The 20323-nt window shown below is 40.4% G+C and overlaps 3 protein-coding genes across 6 annotated transcripts in view; 1 reads left to right on the top strand and 2 right to left on the bottom strand.

Annotated features, from left to right (window-relative positions):
• Window positions 1-4605: 4605 nt before the first annotated feature.
• Window positions 4606-7592, bottom strand: LOC128449552 (uncharacterized). Of its 2 annotated transcripts, none has more exons than XM_053432786.1 (7): window positions 7436-7592; window positions 7184-7349; window positions 6943-7032; window positions 6560-6616; window positions 6147-6257; window positions 5945-6061; window positions 4606-5864 (listed from the first exon to the last, which is right to left on the bottom strand). In XM_053432786.1, the coding sequence occupies exons 2-7, from the start codon at window positions 7343-7345 to the stop codon at window positions 5835-5837; spliced, it is 567 nt and encodes a 188-aa protein (XP_053288761.1). In that variant the 5' UTR covers window positions 7346-7349; window positions 7436-7592; the 3' UTR covers window positions 4606-5834. The 2 variants fall into 2 exon arrangements, with proteins under 2 accessions (XP_053288761.1, XP_053288762.1); XM_053432787.1 differs by having other exon boundaries at window positions 7419-7520.
• Window positions 7501-11136, top strand: si:ch211-269k10.4 (uncharacterized protein LOC100150242 homolog). The gene is made up of 6 exons (XM_053432788.1): window positions 7501-7655; window positions 8285-8492; window positions 9649-9768; window positions 9912-9968; window positions 10058-10165; window positions 10277-11136. Exons 2-6 carry the CDS (start codon window positions 8325-8327, stop codon window positions 10367-10369), a joined length of 546 nt encoding a protein of 181 aa, XP_053288763.1. The 5' UTR covers window positions 7501-7655; window positions 8285-8324; the 3' UTR covers window positions 10370-11136.
• Window positions 10830-20323, bottom strand: part of zgc:158766 (uncharacterized protein LOC100009641 homolog) — a 24313-nt gene continuing 14819 nt past the window's right edge. The window contains exons 11-24 of one of the 3 annotated variants that reach the window (XM_053432782.1): window positions 20167-20305; window positions 19955-20077; window positions 19442-19606; window positions 18099-18970; window positions 17498-17747; window positions 17045-17134; window positions 16045-16269; window positions 15683-15853; window positions 15399-15576; window positions 15175-15291; window positions 14272-14550; window positions 13296-13567; window positions 12318-12379; window positions 10830-11207 (exon numbers count right to left, since the gene is read on the bottom strand). In XM_053432782.1, the coding sequence (XP_053288757.1) occupies window positions 12335-12379; window positions 13296-13567; window positions 14272-14550; window positions 15175-15291; window positions 15399-15576; window positions 15683-15853; window positions 16045-16269; window positions 17045-17134; window positions 17498-17747; window positions 18099-18970; window positions 19442-19606; window positions 19955-20077; window positions 20167-20305 (2926 nt within the window). In that variant the 3' untranslated portion in view covers window positions 10830-11207; window positions 12318-12334. The remainder of the gene's footprint in view (window positions 11208-12317; window positions 12380-13295; window positions 13568-14271; window positions 14551-15174; window positions 15292-15398; window positions 15577-15682; window positions 15854-16044; window positions 16270-17044; window positions 17135-17497; window positions 17748-18098; window positions 18971-19441; window positions 19607-19954; window positions 20078-20166; window positions 20306-20323) is intronic. The other 2 variants (XM_053432784.1, XM_053432785.1) reach the window with 2 other exon arrangements.

Below are 20323 nucleotides of genomic sequence, written 5' to 3'. Positions count from 1 at the left end.
GATAATGGTTGAAAGATCAGTAAAAAGATAGTAATTGGAGCTTGAGTTCGGACTGGATTACCAGCGCAACAATATGAAATGCAATCAGTCAGAGTCCTGTATCTGATGTTATTTCTGGATATTTGTAAGTGTGTTGAAATACGGTTTTAATTCATCAATGTTATAATTTCCTGTGGCAACTCACAACAAATTGAAAAGGACTGATAGAGACAGACTGTGATAAAACAATACATTTATTATTTGTAATATGAAATATGACATGTAAAGGAATTTGTTATTTTTACTTGAAATGACTGATGGACATAATACAATATAACTACATAAATTAAAATTTAAAAGGATATCTTATCTCAATAATGAAATGAAATGAAATGGAAAAGAAATGAGATATATTATAATTATATCCAACAATGCGAGGGAATAGTTTTTTTCACTCTGCCTCTTGAGTAAGAAAAAGAGCAGCAGAGATTTTTCCTTCACTAGTGAGTGAAGGGACCGACTCAGCCGAGCCTTTTTGGACTTTCTAAACTTTTGTGTTTTGGCCTTGAGGTCCACGTTCTTCTGCTCTGTACTGGTGAGTACAGGAGGAGTCACAGTATCTGGTGGGATGGTGGGTACTTGAGAGAGACCCTCACCCTCCAGCAGGGGTGGACTGGGACAAAAATTCAGCCCTGGCATTGTCTGTCCAGACCAGCCCACTACATTTTCAGAGGACACCACATAGAGGTCCACAAATCTCGCGGCGTCTTCTCTCATGCATACTACTGTTACCACCTAGCTCAAAGATGGCAACAAGAAGGGTGGCCACACACAAACCTCTCAAGCCAAAAGTAAATTTATTTAACCCCAAATCAAGATAGCTCTAACTACGTAGTGGGATGTGTAAAATATGTTACGCGTCAGTGGTGTTAACAGTGTTTGGATGTGTGAAAATAAGGTGTGATGTATGTTGTAAGGTGCAGAAGCAAAGAAAAACAAAGGCTGAGGGCCCCATGCCCCTGGAAGCAGCCTTTAGATCTGCAGCTGAAGCCCAGCCCAAAAGGGCAGGCCCAGGGTGACGCCCCTGCCAGCTCTACCTGTGTCTGGAAAACAACTCCTCAGGCTCTCACATGTCAAGTGGTCAACCTGAGAAGGACATGGATACATTATAATGTCTCTAATCATCACAAATTAAGTATGATTTCATAAAACATAAAAAATGATAAACTCACCAGACTAGAGGAGACTCAACAGACAAACTTTGGTACAGTGAAGGCAGAGAGTGGAGGCAGACAGAGAGCAAGGCCTCGAACATGGACAGAGGGGGAACAACTCCTCAGGCTCTCACATGTCAAGTGGTCAACCTGAGAAGGACATGGATACATTATAATGTCTGAAAAATAAAGAAAATGTTTTCCTCTGTCCTGCACCTAGAGTTGAGAACTTTTTGGATGTGTGTTTCTTTTAAAACCTTTTGAAAATTATTATAATTGTGAAGTATGAATTTATACATTAAAAAATACATGATAAACTTACCAAATTCTAGCAGTGGTCCCAAATGTCCACATATAAAACAGGGGGAGAACGACTCCTCAAACATATCACAACAACCTGTAATAATTGATCATATAGTGTACATGTACGCTGATAATGTAGTGGGCTGGTCTGGACAGACAATGCCAGGGCTGAATTTTTGTCCCAGTCCACCTCTGCTGCCTCCACTCGCTCATCATTGTCGAGTCCTCCTCGCTCGTCTCCCGGCGCACCTGCTGCTGCTGGGCTGGTGAACCCGGCACCAAATAGGTCCGTCAGTTTGGCACATTTAGCAGCCTCCACCTCCAGAGACTTCAGCTTTTTTTTCCGATGCTTCTCAGCGCCACCCGGGCGCTTTTTACTCTTATTATCCATTTTAAGTTTCTGTCTCAGCAGCAGCCCGTCCCGCGACTCCCCCCGCCAATGGCATGAGGTCCCGCCCCACCCTGGTTTGTGTTGTGATTGACAGCACTGTCAGGGCTCTCTGAGCCTGTCAGCCCATGATTGATTGACAATGACAAACAATAGACCAATAATATGTGTCGAATATGGCAACACACTGCTGGACCTCTGTAGCCAATTGGCCGGCCCAATTGGAGGGAATTTAGAGAGGAAGATGAGAAAATAAAACGGGGAAAAAAACATAGCGGACCAGACCGGCCCACATTGGGTCAACGGCCCACCGGGATGATGCCCGGTATGCCAGATGGCCAGTCCACCCCTGCCCTCCAGAACCACAGCAGGCTCAGCAGGAGGTGTCACAGGAGGAGCTGCTGGAGGAGGAATGACTGCTGACTCCTGATGAGGCTCCTGCTTCACCTTTTCTGGTGGAGCGGGAGAAGCTGACTTCACGGAGCAGTGAGGGCAGAAGTTTGGATACCTTGTCCTCAACTGCAGCACCACCTTTGGTGGGCACAGGTGTTTGGAGGTGAGGGGCTGCTGCTCCTTCAGGATGCTGGAGAACTCCTGAGCCAAACTGATGATCCTGGGATCTCTGTAGGTTACAGTCATTGAAAGTTTGTGTTAACACCACTTCACAACAGCAAAAAAAAATCTCCAAATCTATAAAGTAAAATGTTTGATATTCAGTATAGGTAGTCAGAGAGGTCCTGAACACAGGCATATCAGTCTCTCTCTGAACTTATTGAGAAAAGGGTTTTATAGTACTTTGAAATATCAAGAAATTAACTGATTTGATTGTACACATGTTGGACTTTACTTTGAAAAATCTCTTATCTATACAGTAAATATGTTTAATATTCAGAATGTAGGTAGTCAGAGAGGTCCTAAACACAGGCATATCAGTCTCTCTCTGGAATTATTGAGCAAAGTGTTTTTATAGTACTTTGAAATATCCAGAAATGAACTGATTTGATTGTACACATGTTGGACTTTTTCTTTGGAAAATCTCTTAATCTATCAAGTAAATATGTTTGATATTCAGTATGTAGGTATTCAGAGAGGTCCTGAATACAGGCATATCAGTCTCTCTCTGGAATTATTTAGCAAAACGTTTTTACAGTACTTTGAAATATCCAGTAATTAGCTACTTGAAGCAAAAATATGTGACTTTTATTTTGTAAAATCTCTAAATTGATACAGTAAAATGCTATTCATAAAAATAACACGTGAGAAGATATATACTTCTTGTGAATATAATCCAATCCATTTCATTTTCAATTATGCATTTTGTATATGCTCCATATCAACAGTTTATTTTGCAAAAACATTTTTGGATGCGTTTACCATAAATGTTAGTATATGCGCGCAGTAGAATTTCTGTGTCGGCTGATTTGACCACAGAGACGCGAGTGTTGGCTGGCTCGACACCAGTAGAGCTTTGAACTGCCTGACGTCCTCAGAGATCAAACTCATTGTTGAATGCTGTTTCCATGGCAACTCCGAAGGTTGATAGTTGAAATATTGTAATGTTCAGTTTGACATCAATCAATCAATGACCATCTTCAGAATTATGTTTTATTGTGTTGTGGAGTTAATGATATTGTAACTTGACTGGTAGCTATTGTCAATGTTTATTGTTATAATGTTGTGATGGCTATAAGGATTATTGTTTGAAAAAACTGAGTTTTATAGATTGTCAGTAAATATGTCACTGTTTGGCCACGTGACACTGTTGTCAGTTCAAGCTACCAATGACTGTGGGTTGGGTGAGATGGTGTGCTTCTCATTGGCTGGGAGTCAGGGGTTTGCCCTCAGGTTAGTGTGCGTGCAGGAGAAGATGGGCTCAGAGCTTAGACTGTACAGTATATAATATTTATATATTTATTAGAAAATATATATTTTATGTATATTTTGTCTTGTCCATCAATATAAAAATACAAACCCAGATAAATTGAAACACTTAAATGTTGTTGGCAAGAAGTGTCCAAACCACGTTGTCAAACATAAAACCCAAAGGTGTTTTACATACACCACACCCGTGAAATTATTGATTTATATATTCTATATTATTATACCTACTACATAACAAGTTGGCCACTGCAAGCAAACGTTGGTGCAGCATAGTGGTTGTTGATCAGAATTATATTGCTGTATTAATTGTATGTGCTGTTGAATAAATACTGTTTTGTTCCAACCCAAGATAACAAAATGCATTGAACGTATAACAGTGGATGTTTAGCTTTGGTTCAAAAACCTCTATGTGGATGTACGGCTGTCTGTGTGAAAGGAAAAGACCGAGACTTGAGTGATGAACGACAGCAAAAGAATCAGACAACAGCTACATCTAGAGGATGTTGTAGGTCACTGCACGACTGAGCGTCTGTCAGATGGTCCAGGTCCGCTGACACAGGGTTACTGCAGGTTTCAACCATAGACTGTACATGGTTTCAACAAGTCCAATTCCAAACTTTAGCATATTGCATAATGCAAAGTAGTTTAAAATAGCATAATGAACTAAGTTTAAGACCTACGTCAAATAGATATGAAGGAATATCATAATTGAAGATAAGGTGGAGTAGTCAAGTAGAGAAATGCTTCGTATCTCATGAACTACAGGCAGAGAGAGTAGGTGTGTGTAGTATTTCCCACAGCCGTGCCTAGCGTGTACATCAATCATCAGTTCCATGCTGGTCTTGTTTGTTGTTTTATTACAGCATCCTAATACCTGGTACCACTGAGAAACACATGAAGACATTACAAACTATGTGTGTCGCTAAAACATTTCTCTTAAGAAACCGATTTCAAGTGCAACAGAAGCAGCATTAGATGAATGTTAAGATAATTAAGATCTACCTAAACACATTTGAGACCTGGCATGTAATATTTTAACATATTTAAGGAGTAAATTTCAGACACGCTCATACAAAGTGCAGAAGAGAAAACACACACAGATGCACACCACACACACACACACTCACACACATACAGACAGTAAAATAATACAGAGACTTGGTGCACATCAATTACCCAAAGCCCTGCTTAAAAAAATAATGTCATGACTTTGTTTAAAGGACTCCACAGAATCTGCAAACCCTGGTGGTGTAGGAGGTGGAGGTCTGACATTCCTCAGCTTAGGCCTCTATAGCTCGATCGCCACAATGTCTCTGGGGGACATGTTGTATGCTCCCACCAGTATTTCAAAGCAAATTTATTAAGAACGTAACATATTCATTTTGTAGTTGGTAGGAAATGTACCACAAGCAAAAAAATATTCTGTCCGTCTATGAGAGAAATTCATGGATAAAGAATTAAAAGGTATTTAATCACATGTTAAAATGTACAGTATCTGTCAGCTTGAGAGTCTTTGATTTTTTTTAAACGAGATAAAACCCGTCCAGAGTAATTTACTAATCTGAAGCCGAATTTAAAGTCAAATGAAATTAAATCTAGAAATACAAATCAGATTTTTTTTAAAATCAAGTCATTATAAAGTACACAACGTGAGTCAATACTCAACAGAAGACCCACAGTGGGTCACTGACATCGTAAGACATATCTTTAAGTCTTTAAATGTTTTGAGGCAGAACACACAGGCTACCACAGGAATCAATAATCAATCAAAAGTCATTTACCAGAGCCCGTTTGGAATTCGTAGGTTTCAGATATGATCTAAAAGTGTTCTCCCTCCTTTTTGTTTCTTTTATTTACATGGATGTGATTTCTAAAAAGACAATAAAGCATGTCATTTTAACAACCAAAAGCATTAGGTTGCTATGAAGTTGCTTTTTTTTTTTTTACAACATGCGCTGAGGGGTATACTGAAGTACGCTGATGGGCTGATATGCACTTTTTCTACAACCAGGAAGTTAAAAGTTTAAATATGGTCGGTTGGTGTGTTGAGCTCCATCAAGTCTTTTATTTCAGTCTCCATGTTTCAGCAGTATGATGGGCTGCAGAGAGAGAAAGACCATTATAATTTATATGTATTTGTTAAACTAAAACAAAAGTAGCTGCAATGACTAAAACATACCAAAGTGTTGAAGTGTTGCCTGCAAACAGCTTTACTTAACCAGTAGATCAAGAACAGGGCGAGGGAGCCTTCAACAACCAGCAAACTTAGTATCACTCCATTGACTCCATAGAACAGCTGTGAAAAGTTCAAGAGATTATTGGAAGCGAAAAAACATATATTTTGTATTTCCCTCAGTCGAGAGCAGTGGTGTTTCCCTTACCGGGTTATGGGGGAGGTAATGAGGTGAAGGTTGTGAGACGATCACACCGAGAGTGAACGCTGCAACTGACCAGAAGAAGCTGATGATGTTCAGAGAGAACGACAGCTTTGCCTGGAAGAAGACATCATGTTACTGCACATTTAGTGTTTGCAACTACTTCCATTATAGAAGCAATGTGGGCTCAGTGTGTTACTAAGCCATGACTAAATCACACTGTAAAACCTGATGAGTAGTTTCAACTCAAACTGTGTAAGAAAACCAACATTCAACCATTTTTAATTCAATCTTTTTAACAGATTCATGTTAAAAATCAATATACATTTTTCAATTAAAATAAATTCTAGACAAAATCAGTGAGAAAGGTGGGTTCAACACTTGCAAACAATGTCTTTATTTTAAATTAAATAACTCACCACACCCATATGCGGACCTCTTCCTGCAGCATAGGACAGCAAACCAGAGACCACAAACTAAGGTAATGGTAAAATATCAGATTTTCACAATATAATATGTTCCATTATAGCAACATAATGTTTATATATGTATAGATGTATATATATATATATGACGAATATTTTCAAATACTGGGTCATAACTAAAGAGGATCAAATAAGATGTGTCACAGCAATAACAGGAATCATGAGAGACACGGATGCACTGTATAGCTCACCATAACAGTAGAAATATAAGATAAAATGGTTGGTTTTTGATTGTATATTACAATGCATTCAAATTCTCCAAAACCAAATAACCATAATAGTAGTTTCAAGGTCTTTTTTATGCTGAATATATTTACCAGAACACTGGGTACAGTGTTGATCAGCATTGCTTCTCCCACAATCAGACCAAGACAGCAAAGAAACACACCAGCGAGGGCTTGAGCTGCCTTATAAATGAAAAATAGATAATTAATATATAAACAGAAAATACTGTATAACAGTGCTGCGGGTAAATTTAGAACAAGAATGTGAACACAAACCATGTAGGAGTCAGTTTGCAGTTTTCCACATATCTGTCTAAGAAAGAGGTGAACTTACTCCGAGAGGTTTAGGTTTCCCATTGATGACAAAGATCTTGTAGGAGTCCTTGAACACACAAGTGAATTTCTCTGGCATCAGGTCAGCCGGTCCAGCATCCTTTAGTTTCCCGATGGGAATAGAGATGACCATCGATTCGTTGCACACAAAAGTCGTCTTCATTCTCCTGTGAACAAGATCAGTGTAAAGGATGGTGAAGCAGTTTGTGTCACTGTTCAGGTTTTCAGTAACGTACCTTTTTTCTATTCTGACCTGAAATTCTCTGCTCTGTCAAATAAGTTTGAAGAGGAAATGACCAGACACAACGATTCTCTTTGTTTGCCGCACTCTTTCTGACAGGGTGGGGAAATGAAGGTGTGAGATGACCTCAAATTTCTCAGTACTTGCAGGGAAGTGGCAATGAGTGAAGAAAAAATCATTTGCTTGAGACACGAACAAAGGGTGAAATAAAGTTCTTCTCAAGCCAAACAGGGTAAGACATCTTTATCTAGTTGCACTTCTAAATGCTTTGTATGCAAATTGTAATACAAATTTTCAACAAACAATTTGATTTAGTAAAGTCTGCATGTACAGTATCTGTTCATATATAGGATTGTAAGTAGAAGAAACAGAATAAAATTTCGATTTTGTGATGTTAAAATATCAGAGACTCTTAACCCTTTTGTTTGATGCAATCCAACTGATTAACACAAAACTCACTCTGTATATTTGATAATAATGAAAAATGGCTGATGCACAATTGATTTTAAAACAGACATATGAATATTATAACACTTTCAAATAAAAAATCTCCAAGCTCTCTGTACAATAAATATAAGAAAAAATAAGAAAAAAAACCTCACGATTATTGGTAGGAAACTTTTTGAATTGTTTGGTTGTTTACTTAATTTTTCCAAAGCTGTACGCTGATGTTTATTTGTATTATCCTGCATTATAGAGTGAATGTATCATATCTTGTTGTTTACATATTATATCTTAACTATGACAGTTTTATCTAGTATTATCTTACATTATAGAAAGTTTTTGGATGTTCCATTCTGAAGCTAAACGAGTACTGAATGACTGACAAATTAAAGATTTCAAAATTTTCTATCATTACAGATCATAAGGAAAAACTATTCATGCAGGTTAGGGAAGCACCATGGCCTGTGCTGATGTAAACCTGGATATCCAAAGAGCTGACGAGGAGTCGTTCAGCCTAAACCAAGTTGAGCGGCCTCTGGTGCAACAGTACAAAGCTGTAGAGCTGGTGCCAGAAGTCAAAGGGCCACTGCACAACCTCCTGCAGAAACAACCTGCTGTGCTGGGGGTGAGCTCATCAAAATATAATAAAATTCAATCTCATGTTATCAGCCACTAAAAATATACCATATCCAGTCTTGTTTGACCCAAGTGATGACTGTGCAGGTAGGGCGGGTTGTCCACTAACCAGAAGGTCACCGGTTTGATCCCAGTCTCCCCATTACGCATGCTGAAGTTTCCTTCAGCAAGATATTGAACCTGAAAACCCCAAATTGCCTCTGACGGCTGAAGCTGGGTGTGATTGACGTGTGATCGAGTGTGCACATAGATGCACGGTATAAATGGGTGTGTGAATGGATGAGTGGCAAAACTGAACTGTACTGAAAAGCACAGTTTAAATGCAGACCATTTAGAGCCTTTACTCAGGTCTACGAGATGCTAATCGAATGAGATTTGGTCACTCAACATTTTTTGCCGACTGACCAAATTTAAATCTCTCATTCTAAGAATCCAAGCATAGATAATTGTCACTTTGTTTGACACTTCCACATGTTTCTGTGGACAGAGTGAACCCAAATCAATTTTTTTTATTTTTTTTACTTATTATGTGACAAATAAAAGTCTTTGAAATGTCTTTCATGTCATAAATTGGTTTGATTTTAGTTTCAACTTTACCTTGAAGAAAGGAAACAAAGAGATTTTGTTTCCAATGCAATGAGAGCACACAGTCATGGCACACACTGCTGAACAGGAAGAGATGGCGGTGAAGTGTCTTGCTCAACACTTAGTAGTCGAGATCTTACAATATTATAGAGAAGCCAGAGAGTTCCTAGCAAACGCTTTGGTAACTGCAGAGAAAATAAAAACTTCCTCATTATTTGGAAGAAACTTTTTCTTTGGAAGAAAAATGGGGACAAGAGAAGAGAGGGAGAGGGGGAAAGAGGAGAGAGAGGGGTCAAAGTGCTACTGCAACTACAAAATACAAAGAGTGTCATATCTCAATAATTATTGATTATTATAAACCTCAGGACTAAGTATTTATTGCAGCAAAAGTGTTATAAATATTTGATGTTTGATATTTGATGTTGTTTAATATTGTGATTCAGTGCAATGCTTCATAGTTTGTAAGCTGAAATGGAATTGTTTACGAAAGAAAAGGGATGTATATATGTATGTGTGTAGATATAGATATAGTCTTAAATGTATTATGTGTCCTCTGTCAGTCTCTGCAGATGATGAGCGGGTTCCTCAGTGTCGGAGTGGGGATTTTCTTCGCTGTGACCCAGGAAATGGGAGAGTCACTTTTCACCATGTTCAGACTTTCCCACCTGACTGGAGTGATCGTAGGTTTCCGCTCAATCCAGAACTTCATTGAAAAAACCAGGCATCATTTAAAGACGATAAAACTAAAAGTTCATTCTTAATATGTATGAATCTTTAAATCCCCCAGTGTGAATAATGTGCTGCGTTCCTCTCCTCTCTGCAGTTCATCTTTGCTGGAGCTGTTTCCAACCTGCTCTTCAAATATCCAGGATTACTGCCTGTGAGTGCGCCTCAGTGGAAGCCCTGATAGCACTTTAGAGCTGGTGGCAGCGATGATTGGTTGATAGGTTGTCTTGACTTTTCTTGCAGCTGTCCTTTGGGGTTAACTTTGCGGGTATCATCGCAGCTGTGGTTGCAGCCTGTCTGATAAGCGTCGACCTGGTTCAATGGAATCCGAGGAATGAGCACCATTTGAGGGTGAGAAAATGAAACCCCCCTGCTTCAATCATGGATTTGTTTTACAGTGCATGTTAAGTTGTCGTTGCTGAAGTGAATTTAATGTGCTGATGCTTTTTATCTCTCTCACAGATTGAAGTTCTGGAACTTTGTGTGATGGGGCTTGAGGTTTTCCTCTCTGCGATTCTCTGCTTCTTTTTCGTTAAAGAGAAACGTGCCAAATGACCATGATAAAGCTGGTTGATTCTTTTTTCTTCATCATGTGTGGCTTTTAGTTGTCTCGATTGTATATGTGGAGCTGAAACCGCTGCTGAAAAGGATGGGCTGTGGGCTGTGTCGGATGTTTGACTTGGACTGAGGACACAAGGCTTGCGGTCGGCAAATGTCAGCGTCTCTCATGTGAAAGAAAAGTCACTCTTCAACCTCCTCAACCGTGGTGGGCCTCATAGTGCAGCTCTGTCTGGCCTCTCTGCAGGGCCCTGTGTGTGTGGGTGTGTGGTTTCACACTCGTGTTGTCTTATTAGTTTTGAAATATCTGCTTCTTGTTTTCAGTTTCTCACAGAGGTTTTTACAGAGCTCAGAAGTATTTGTGTCTTATAGGTTTTGCTTAGGTTTTGAATAAATAGCCACAGGTGGAAATACTCAATTTCATATTTGGTGTGACAAAGATAAGAATAAAACGATATGTTTTTCACATTTTAATCATCTGTACAAACTCGTCTTAACACAGATCTGGTGACAAAAGAAACTGACTATAAAACATCGACTGTGTGGATCTGTCTGCTACCTTTTTTTTTCTTTTGTAAAATACATAATAAAAAACTCATCTACAATATTAACACTGATTCTTATCTATAGCTCATTAAACACAAATGTACAGACCAATGACGTGCCATCATGACAATGTGCATGATGTGTTGATTTCCAATTTACAGTATCATCATGAAATGTCTTGTAATAACTGAGCTTCATCCATTAAAGTCTCAATGCTGCGGAGCTGGACACTGTATATATATACGAGCTGCTGTGGCATCAAGTGGTGATCTGTGTGAGGGCGTCACAGCTGTGAAGAGAGAAGGAAAGAAAAACAGGAGATTATTTAGAGATTTTTAGGTCAACACAACACACAGCACACAACACCTCTATTTGAGTCCCCATGCAATATTTATGTGAGTCAAAGAAATGGCCATTTTAAACACGTTCATGTTGTAAAATGGCTTCACAAAAGACATATTTAGAAGTTCCCCAAATGATGACATGAATTTTTTTAGTATAAAAAAAATATGTCATGGTAGAAAAAAGAGGTGTTCAATTACTGGCATGTTTGATGTCATTTTTAATAAATAACATTGCTATAAATGAAATGCTTATGTTTAGATTAGTGTGTAATTTATAAATGAAAAGATGGAAAAATAGCTTAACTTGAGATTGAAATATGTTTCTTTGGAAGTAACACTGGAAATTCAGGAAAGTTGCTTTACTGAAAAAGATCTTAATAATAAAAATCTAAACGTTAATGAAAACATTCTAAGGAGAAGTCTTGTTTCTACTGTTTACAGTGTGTCATACATTTAAAGCAGTTAAAGGTGGCTTAAAATGACTGGATGTTGTATTACCATTTAGGTCCTACAACAAATGACATGCTCTGTTAATCTATTACACTTTCCAGTTCATCATATGTTGTTTTTTTTTGTGTGTATTTTAATCCCTAAGAATATTGTGAGTAACCATTTGTCTCGGTTTGGAATATATCTTTTACCCTTAGACACAATAAAGAATTTGCACATTTCAAACAAATAAATTCCACCTACTCCGAAACATTCAACCCAAAATGCATTCCAAAAGAAGAAAAAAACACATAACAAAAGGCAGAGATAGAACATGCGCGTGTTACAATAAACATCAAACTCATGATATTCAGCGACACATATTTCACCCTCATGTCAACATGGATGCACAGAGGAGAGAGAGGAGGAGGAAACTCCCACGGTAAACTTGAGGAAGTTTCCAAAAAACAAACGAGAGCCCTGGAAGCCGGTCCGGACGCACGGCCATGCAGCACACAGCACATTCCACACAGATTAGTATTCAGAGGAGGCACCTCGCGGTTGTTAATGAGGCGAAGGAAACAACACACATATATATGTCAGCTCTGGTGACACCAGTTACTTACTGAGATAAAACTCTCAGTCAGACCACAGTAGAGAGGCCTACTGCTACATGAGAGGTCTTGCTCTGGCAAAAATAGAACAGCAGAAAAGTTGTGAGTGCAACGACTCGCCAGCTATTCTGAAAAACTTCCCTTTAAGTTCTAAGAAACTGAAGTCCACAATAACTCGATCATAAACATGATGAGTTCCCATACACCAGAGTCTAACCAGTTCTGCTGAAAAGAATGGTTAGATGGTGAGAGACTTGTGTAACACTTTTGAGGTGTTTTACTCCACGAGATGACTTCTGCTTTCTGTCTACAGAAAACCACTTCACATGTCTAGATATTTAAGATCAATCATCACAGTAACAGCTTGGTTACAGTCAGCCTTAAAAATATTTGTTTCCCCCCTTCATAACCTCCAGCAAGGAGTCTCTGTATTTATAGTTTAATTGTCTGTTAGTTTGTAGGATTACACAAGAACTACAGGACGGATTACCAGGAAACTTGGTGGGAGGATGCAATACAATGAAATAATCCATCAAATGTACGCTGACGATCCGGATCAGAGGGAGAATTCAAGAATTGTTTATCACTTTCTTTAACACTGCAGGATTTCTTTCCTGGATCTAGATAAACAAATGAATGGGACTGATTTCTGAGTGTGTACAGTTTAGATCGATTTTACTGAGTTTAAAGGGACTGTTGGTTCTTGGTGCAGGTTTGAGTTCTACTCAGTGCCATTCTAGTTTATTTAATTATATTTGTGTCTACAATATATACAGTAAGTCTTGAATATCAGTGGCAATATGCATTTAGTTGTTAATTTATTAAGTACAGCTAAAAATGAACGGACAACTTATCACATTGCAATACATATGACCAGGTAGGACTCATTGGATCAGGTGGGCAGAATAAACAATGAAACATCAGCAGTTTATCAGCATTGGATCATAAGAAGATAATGAGAGAGAGAGAGAGAGAGAATCAAACACCCACTGCTGTGATGAACTTGGTGCCCTGTGGCTGGAGGTCCTCGTCCTTCTGGAATATCGAGGGAGACGTGATGATGGAGGGAGGTGTGGCCGAGCAGAGGAAAGAGGGGGGCTCGTTGTTGTTATTGTTGTGGCTGTAGGAGTCTATGACGACATCGGGTTGCCCGGGAACGCCGAGGCTACCGAGTCCGGTTTCACTTTCACTGGACGTGCACCGGGACGACGTCTCTGAGCTCTCAGTGACTGTGGCACAACACAGAGAAGCAGTCAAACACTCTGGATCAAGCAAAAACACAGAACGCCATTAAGGAAACAGTCACTACGTGGGATTGAGACTACGGCGACCTCTAGTGGTAACATAAAAAAAGACACAGTGTAAATGATCCCCATTTACACTTAAAAAATCCAGCCTTTAAAACTGCATTTTCTTGTTTTATTTGTACTATATCATGATTTTGTTATGAAGTTAACTAAATCTTTAGCTATGTTAGTCTAGAGTCTTAGTCTTTTGACTTCTTTTTATTTAATGTGTAATAATAACAACATTGTACGTGTTTTTAATTCAGATAACATTCACGAGAGTTGTTCTCTTGAAGACATTGAAAGGTCTTTCTTTTATTGCCCTATTTACATCTTAAAAAAGTATATAAACCATCTTTATTCACCTTGTTTTGATTTCCCCACACATCTAAAAGTTGTTTCCGGGTGTGAGATGACACTGACTATAGCGGTTTAAATAATAAACGTTTCTCAATAGTAAAATAAAAGAGACGAATAACCAGTAAGCACAACTGAGCTGCAGATTATGTACACAGAAAATAAGAAGTGGTCAATCTACAGTATTTATGGTGAAAATTGAATTTGTTAAAAAATAAATTTCTCCCAAGAATATCTATTTATCCAATAATCACCACTTTTTAATAATCAAATAAACATACATACAATAATCTGACTTTTTATTAATAAAGCGGAACACTCACTCATGGAGGGCTGACTCCCAGTGTCCTGCTCCAGCTCGTCCTCCTCTATGCAGTCGTATGGCCACTGGGCAAAGGAGGGAACACTGGTCATCGGGTACGGGTGTGAGTGAGGGTGAGAGGGTGAGTTGCACAGGTGGAGGTTGAGCGAGCCCAGCAGCGAGGAGGACGACTGGCTGCTGGAGGAGGAGGTGCTGCTGTTGGAGATGGTGGAGTGGGGTCTCTTGATGGACGCGCAGTGTTCAAACGAGGGCACGGCGATGGAAGCCCTCGTCCTGGACTCTGTCAGCGGAGAGAGAAACACGGTGAGGTCACGTGAGCGAGGAACAGCGACAGGAATGGCTGAACAATTCCTGTGGTTATAAATGGTGATAATTGAGGTGTGAATCTCTGTTTACAGGAGCTCTGGTAAACCATGAAAGGCAATGTGAAAAGAATGTACTTGTAATTACACATAGAGCTCAATAAGAGTCAGATTACATCTTTGATGTTTACTATAAAAAAATCCTCAAAATACGGCGTGAAAGCACCTTCAAGGCTGCGCCACGTTTTGAGGTTTCGACAAAGAAAAAATGTGTGTGTCTGATTATGAGGTAAATGAATCACTACGACCTGCATCCTCTCACAGAAACACAAACTGGAGCGAGAAGGTGGATCAGAGAAAGAAGGGTGGAAGAGATTAAAATATAAACTAGAAAGACACTCAGTAGAGTTCAGACCTCGATTAAGGCCCAACAAGAATCCATAAATAATAACCAAATTATCCTGGATCCGACCCCTGATCTGGATCCACACCAAAATTCAAAGGGTTCTTCCTTTGGTCACGCCCCGCCCCTTCACACAATGTCATGGAAATCACACATTTTTGCATATTCCTGTTAGAAGACAACTAAGAAGAAAACTCACCTGACCCCTTCATTATATAGTCGATGAATCTGTCACTGATCGCCGCGTCACTAGGTTTGATGTCCATGAAAGGTTTGCTTCCGATCCCCATGGAAACCATCTCCTGCATTCGCACCTCTAAAGTAAAAAATACATCTTTATAGATAAAATGTCAATAAAAGTACAAAGAGGAATCATATTCAGTAATCTTGTGTAAATGGGTGTAATCCGACAGAAGAACCCACCTCTGTTTCGGAGCGCCTGCCTCCACAGGATCTTGCCGATAATGGCCGTCCACACAGCCTTGACCTCTGCGGAGCTGGCTTGAAGTATAAACGTGTCCTGTGACTTCCTCCGACGGAACCAGATCTCAAAACGCAGGCCGCTGTCACCAACGTTTTCAGTCATACCGATCTCTGCCGTCTAAACAGAAAAAAGGTTTGTTTAATATCTGCACTAAATGATCCGGCACTGTACAAACTAAACTGGCAAAAAATTAAAAAAAACTCCTCAAAGAACAAATTCTTACTTTGAAGGACTGTTTGTATATGTAGATGTCATATCCTCCCTCGATCTTTTTGGTCTTGCTGAAAAGGATGAGATCTTCAAACAAGAAGACATGGCGAAGGTATTTCCTGCGTCCGCACCAGACGATGAACTCGTCCTGGCAGCGGAGGTGACCCTGTTCCTTTAGGTTCACCTAGAGAGGAAACATGAGCGTTCACATGCGTGACAGAGAACAATACATCTCCTGACGGGGCGCTGACCTCACACTACTGTATACATAACAAGATGACCTCCAGCTCCAAAATAGATTTAATGACCTCTGTCCTCTTTAAGTGGTGCTGAACATTCATAATAGCAGCACATGGGTCACATATCGCCACTTACATCACAGCCCCGAATGGCGTCCATGGCCAGTAGGTCGTTGCCGTGGCGGAGCTGAAACTTGACCAGCTCCTCTGCGGTGCGGAGGTCACTCAGCTCCTGCTCCTGGGTCTGGCTGCACTCCTTTATCAGGTCTTTCAGCAGCAGGGCATATTTGCTCATCCTCTGAATGGGCTTCAGCAAGTAGGACGCCAGGTCCATCTTGTCTTCCAGCTCCAGCTGCTTATTCTGGAGGGACACAGAGTGAGGATTACTGCTGTGCTGTTATTGCTTTTCAAAAAATGTTATCTGCAAATATTGAAAATGTGCTGAGACGTCCAAACTGCAGGTCAATTCTGTTTTTAAACAGTTTGAGGAATTGTGTTCAAACTGATTTTGATATCACAATCATTATAAAGACTTAGATACAATGAAAATATATAAGCCAATATTAATTTACAGATAAACAGATAACAAAGTAACACAAAGTCATTTTTAAAACTGCTTATTAAGAAAAATGTATGAACTCAGAAGTACATTTAATAATTGAAAAAGAGACTTATCAATATCATTTGTTTCACAGCAAACCCAGATTCAGGCCTTTCTATGTGGAGTTTGCATCTTTCCCTTGTGTCTGTGTGGACGTCTCCCAGCTGATATCAGCCAAAAAGTTACCAGCGAATCGCAGGGCTGACATATAGTGACAGCTATTCATACTCACAGGCAACTTAGAGTCTTCAGACATGAGCAGCATGTCTTTGGAATGTGAAATGAAGCTGGAGTTCAGGCAAACATATACAAGCTTAAATTATCAGCTGGTCAAACTCTGATGTGTATATTGTTCATGATCCGATAAGTGCTGAATAATGAAAATATAATGGATTTGCTCGTTTTTGGCCTTGAGAGAGCGACTCTCTTTACGTTATGATATGAACCACATCTGGAGCTGAACCTGAACAACACGTCGGTTCAAACCCAGCGATGATGTGAGGAATGTAACCAGAGCCCGGGTCTCCAGACGCACCTTAAAGAATTCGTTGCCGTGGCTGCTGAGCAGAGCATCAGACTGGGGCTTATTCTTGCTGTACAGCGCATACATTCCAAACGGATCCTCCTGCACACAAGATTAACAAGTTACAACACTGACCACACTAACAAGCATGCTGACATGTTAATAAGCTTTAACAAACACTGTGAATGATTCACCTCTGACCCAGCTGTAAATGTAACTGTGGGACTTCTCCTACCAGTTATACACATGCTGCTGACAAGTGACCTAAATACATGTGTTTACAAACGCTAATGGGACGGTGTGGTACAGTGAAACCATGTCCCTAAACTGGAAACATCACATTAGCTTGTTTTAAGAAACATCACTAACAGCAAACACACACATCATTACACCTGACCTGAGAGCTGTTTTCAAGCTGTCAGCGTGCCGCCTCAGGGCGCATTGACAGAGAAGGCGTGGACTCACGTGTCTGAGAAAACAGCTACTGATGGACAGCGGCGAGTGAGCACACGACTCCAGCTCCTTCAGGAAGTACTGGCTGTGGAAGTCCCACAGTTTCTCCACGTTGCCAAAGATAATGCTGCGCTTCCCCCGCAGGTCCTGCGGCAGGTCCAGCCGCTCCATCTCGGGGAAGTAGTGCTCGATGATGTAGCTGAGCGAGCGCACGTACTCCCTCTCTGTGGAGATCATCTCATCCATGATGTGCTGCACTTTACTGGTGAACACAAAGACACGGGAGGGTGCAAGAGTAAGAAGGTTTCCTCATGAAATTCAGTGATGCTATTCATATGCAGGTTTCAAAAAGTTCAATTTAAGACTTTTTAATACGATAAGGAATTAAGAATAAAATATATTCAGGATTGGTTTCTTAGGTTTGTGATGTCACAAGCTAAGTCATGAAATGAGGAAGGAAGGTGTAGAGTTACTTTTAAGTGATTTTAAAGCCACAAGGGAAATCCTTTTTTTTTTACCAAACCTTTTGAATATGTACATTTGAAGAACAAAGGGAAGAAAAAAGCGGCTGTAGCGGAGTGGGTCTTTAAGAATCTGTGGTTCTCTTCCTCACCTGCTATGTTTCTTGCCTTCTCCATCACTGTGTCTGGTATGAACCCTGGACGGCGTGGACATGCTGCGGCTCCGTCCTAACGCAGGGCTCGTCACATCCGGTCTCTGCAGCTTCTTCTCTGCTGACACATTATTTGCAACCTCCAAACCCTTGATGTACACGCCCGTGTAGCCGTGAATGTGGCTAACATCTGAGTGACTGCCGTCCCTTGGCGTCAGCTCGTAGCTCAAGGTCTTCTTCATGATCTTCTTCATCGGCTGCTTGCGCAGGCGGGCGGCCCCTGTGTAGACGGGCTCCGAGTGGCAGGAGATGGTGGAGTCGATGGTGCAGTCGCTGTCCGTGTCGTCGAACATGGACGGGCTCTGCCTCAGTTTGCTGTCGCTGTCGGGCGAGAACGTGAAGTGCGAGGAGGAGGAGATGGAGCTGGACGGGCTTTTGGAGAAAGGCCCGGCAGAATGAGGCTTGATATCCTCAAAAGTCAACAGTGTAATCGCTCCAGGTAAAATCACACCACCGTTAGCTTCACGTTGCTCGGTGGTGCTGATCGGACTGTCTTCAGTCTTTGAAGGAGCCTCCGTGTCTGCTGCCGTGGAGGTCCGCGCTGCCTCCGTGGCTCGGGCCAAAGTCTCCTCCAGCTGCTGTTTGGTTTGCTGACACTGGTGCCACACTGTGTTCCACTGCTGCAGCTGCTGAGGACTCTCCAGGGAGAGCACCATGTCGTTGAGATTGCTGAAGTTGTCCATGGAGAACTTGGAGGCCTCGGTGCAGTAATCCTGCAGGATCTCCACCACAGACGGAGAAATAGTGGCACCTGCAGTGTCCAGGCTGAGGTGATGGAAATAATCCTGACAGTGGTTCATCCACTGGTTTGCCTACAGATATGAAAGAGTGACAGGTTTGTTAATATAGCACAATGGTAAAGCCAGTTAAAAGATTAGAATCCAGATTTAGGTCTAAATTGAAATGTTTCTTTTGTGATACTTTTAAAGTACTTTGCATTAGAGAATATCCTGAATTTTAAAATGCAAATAATAATCATCATCCTAATAATAATACACTTTTAAATAGCACTAAGTGCTTACAGAGAAGACAAAATTAAAGAAAGGTATTAGAATAAGATGAAATTGACCACATAAGAGATATACTAGTAAAAACATTAGAACTAAGATAAAACAAATAAAAACTGTATAAATAAATCAAACATTTCAACAGCTTTCAAATAAATTTTAAGACGAGATTTGTAAGGAGCTAGAGAGCTGTAGTGTGTCTGAGTTCAGAGATCGTTGAGTGTTGTGGCTTTAAGAGGAAAAACATTTAAACATTGACATGAAAAGAATACTTACTGAGTCATAGAACTCGTGCAGGTTGGTCAGGATGTCGAGCTGCGTCTTCCTCCGCTCCACTCTGCTCAGGATGGAGCCCAGATGCTGCTTGAAGTCGAGGAGAGCTGAGCCTGGAAGAGACTCTGGAGACTCCTTCACAAGCTTCAGGCCATGTCTCTGTTGGTGCTGTCGGTATAAAGAGAACACACACCATTATGCACCGACATACAAACAACTAGGATAGGTCTAATAATTGCCTCCACCAACGAGGTTAGTCTGTATCCCTATCCGTTTGTTTGTAAGCAAGATTACAAAGCAACATCTGAACTGATTCGACAAAAATAATGGTAAAACACTTTCTTTAACATTTTTTATTACATTTTCACAAATGTCTCTAGGAATAATTCATGGATCTTGATAAAAAAATATATCTGATATCTATGAGTGTGTGAAAAATGTTAGGGTTACTGTTGGGCCTTGGCCGAGGTATTTGCTTTACTTAGTGCCATTCTAGTTAGAAATTGACCTACTCACCAAAGACTCAGACACAAATTGCTCCAAGCTCTCTTTCATCTCTTTGATTTTGGCCACAGACAGAGTCAGTGACTCCAGAGGTACGAGTTGCTTCTCTCCCTCCACACTGAACCAGAGCTTGATCTGGGAGGAGAAAGGAAATGTAAATGTTATTTGTTGACTGTCTGCGGCACAGATGACCACATAGGGAGAGAAGTAAAGTTTGAGGTCACCTGTTGCGTTTGCTCCTCAAACTTGCGCACCTCCAGCAGGCTCTCTAACTCCTTCTGAGACTTGTTGGACAGGATCACCAGCTTATGGACCTCTTCATCTACTTGGTTGTACAGTGCATTCAACGTGTCTACAGCATCTCTGAATGAACAACAAAAG

The sequence above is a fragment of the Pleuronectes platessa genome, chromosome 10 (genome assembly GCF_947347685.1).
Source record: "Pleuronectes platessa chromosome 10, fPlePla1.1, whole genome shotgun sequence".
NCBI classification, from domain to species: Eukaryota; Metazoa; Chordata; class Actinopteri; order Pleuronectiformes; family Pleuronectidae; genus Pleuronectes; species Pleuronectes platessa.
The sequence above is the reverse complement of the archived record's forward strand: the minus strand, read 5'-3'. Positions and strand labels throughout refer to the sequence as shown.